The sequence below is a fragment of the Equus przewalskii genome, chromosome 1, assembly GCF_037783145.1.
Source record: "Equus przewalskii isolate Varuska chromosome 1, EquPr2, whole genome shotgun sequence".
NCBI lineage: Eukaryota > Metazoa > Chordata > Mammalia > Perissodactyla > Equidae > Equus > Equus przewalskii.
Window position 1 is genome coordinate 155,832,539 of NC_091831.1, and position 2,544 is coordinate 155,835,082.

At 39.3% G+C, this 2,544-nt stretch overlaps 1 protein-coding gene across 1 annotated transcript; it reads left to right on the top strand.

The window, feature by feature from the left end:
• The first annotated feature begins 1,088 nt into the window (after window positions 1–1,088).
• On the top strand, window positions 1,089–2,090 carry LOC103559902 (olfactory receptor 4K17-like). The gene has a single exon (XM_070611514.1). It carries the CDS (start codon window positions 1,143–1,145, stop codon window positions 2,088–2,090), a length of 948 nt encoding a protein of 315 aa, XP_070467615.1. The 5' UTR covers window positions 1,089–1,142.
• The last annotated feature ends 454 nt before the right edge of the window (window positions 2,091–2,544 follow it).

Sequence of the window (2,544 nt, forward strand, 5' to 3'; positions counted from 1 at the left end):
ACACACACACACACACACTCACACACACATACACACAGCAGCACCAGCAGCAGGGGCAGCCTCCAGGTTGAGCCATAATGGTCTACCAGTTCTGTTTGTACTAAGTAATTAGAGTGACATCTTCAGCCTGAGGCTCCAGTATGGGGGCTGTGCCCCACCCATAACCAGGTCAATATTGCTTTCCATGGATGTGAATGGAGGTCTAGTGAAAAATGCTGATATATGAATTGTAAAACTTGGTTCACTAAAAGTATGCAATTTTATAAAGACAGATGGGATATGGCACAGGACCTAAAGCAGGAAGGAAGGCATTTAGATGTCACAAGTAATGTCACTTGTATTCATAGTGTCTTGCTCCCTCTGTAATATGTGGCCCTGCTTAGAATGTTACAGGACTACTCAGAGACTCAAAATACTCATTCCTGCTGACTAATCACAGCTGCCTTTGCAATTTATGGACTTTATAAGGCCTCTCTAAGAATGGTTTTAGCCACAGCAGGACATAGGTAGTGACAGCCACGTTAGGAAAAACTTACAATGTCAGAAAGACTTTCTAGGATTGTGAAGAGATCAGAACCCACTTACAGGTTGCTGGGAAAGACAGCAATCTGGTTCACTCCAAACCTCACTTATTCACTTATTCAGAACAGCTTTATATGAGCTGGATCACAGGCCCTTCAAAACTCTGGGGCTGATTCAGAAGTAAACAACAATTTCTTAAGGTTGTTTGGGCAGATAATAACTCTCAGATTGACTCAAAATTTGAACTTTAAAGAGATTGTGCTGAGTCTCTCTGTCCTCAGAGGAATTCAGACTAAGGTATCAAATCTCCCACAAGAACACAAAGCTTCAGAAGATGGTAGTACATCCTTTGACCTATGAAGACAAAGCATATGCCTCTGAGCTCATGGATTGCTTAGGGGAAGCAAGACATACGAATAAGATATTGCTTATAAGCGAGGGTTAGAGGTAGACAGTTTAGACTATATGTCCTCCGTCTTAGAGGTAACAGAAGATAACACTAAATTTTAAAGCCAAATGAGATTATTAAAGGACTCAAAAGAATGAAAAACCTTGGCAATCTCCATGGTATTAGTGCTCTCTTCTTTCACTCCACAGGTCATCCCTGAATAAACCATACAATGGAGTCCATGGAACAATTAAATCAGTCCCAAGTGTCAGAGTTTGTTTCGCTGGGACTGACCAACTCTCAGGATATACAGTTTCTTCTCTTTGCACTATTCTCAGTAATCTATGTGCTCACAGTTTCAGGTAACCTTCTCATTGTGGTCACAGTGTTTTACATCCCAAACCTGCACACCCCCATGTACTTTCTCCTTGGGAACCTTTCCTTTGTGGATATGACCCTTGCATCCTTTGCCACCCCTAAGATGATTGTGAACTTGGTAAAAAAGCAGAAGATCATTTCCTTTGCTGGATGCTTCACACAGATCTTTCTCCTTCACTTACTGGGTGGAGCTGAAATGGTACTTTTGGTATTCATGGCATATGACAGATATGTGGCTATTTGTAAGCCCCTACATTACATGGCCATCATGAACAAGAAGGTGTGTGTTTTGCTGATAGTGACCTCATGGTTCTTAGGTCTCCTTCATGCAGGGCTTCAGATTCCCTTTGTTGTGAACCTGCCATTCTGTGGTCCCAACACAGTGGAAAGCATTTTCTGTGATCTCCCTCTGGTTACTAAACTTGCCTGCATAGATACCTACATTGTAGAGATAGTCATTGTTGCCAACAGTGGGATGATCTCTCTGAGCTGTTTCAGTATTTTGCTTATCTCCTACAGTGTGATCCTCATAACCATCAGGAGTCACTCTTCTACTGGGCAGTCCAAAGCTCATGCCACTTTGACTGCTTACATCACAGTGGTGATTATTTTCTTTGGTCCATGCATCTTCATCTATATCTGGCCTTTCAGCAACCACTCTGTGGATAAGTTCCTTGCTGTTTTTTACACCATTGTCACCCCTATCTTGAACCCAATTATCTACACTCTGAGAAACAAAGAAATGAAGACAGCCATAAATAAATTATGGAATGCTTTTGTGACTTCTAGAGAGGATAGTTAGATTAAAAATATTGTTTAGATAGAAATAGGATATCTTTTAAGTTTTTTAGATTTTCCTTTAAAAATTGTTATTTATCCATACAGAGTAAGTCAAGCAAAACACAGCAAAATTATAAAAATCAGACATTCATTCAGTGATATTTTTAATATAGTACCCACAAAAATTAATTAAGTGGTTTTAGATTTTTAAATGATGCTGACTGAATTATAAAAATTGTCAAGTAAAATCTCACTTGTATTTAAGAAGACTTGGTAAATATATGCTTTATAAGTTATTAAAAATGATACTCATTGAAAGAGAAAATAAAGTGAATCCTCAGAAAATTTACCACATTTTTCTGTAGTGAGAATAATTTGGCACTTATTGTGGGCCCAAGATCGGTTCTGTCTTCTCAGCAATATTAAGGTCTGAGTCAGTAATCACATGTGCTGCCTCCTAAGAAAACGGTAACTCT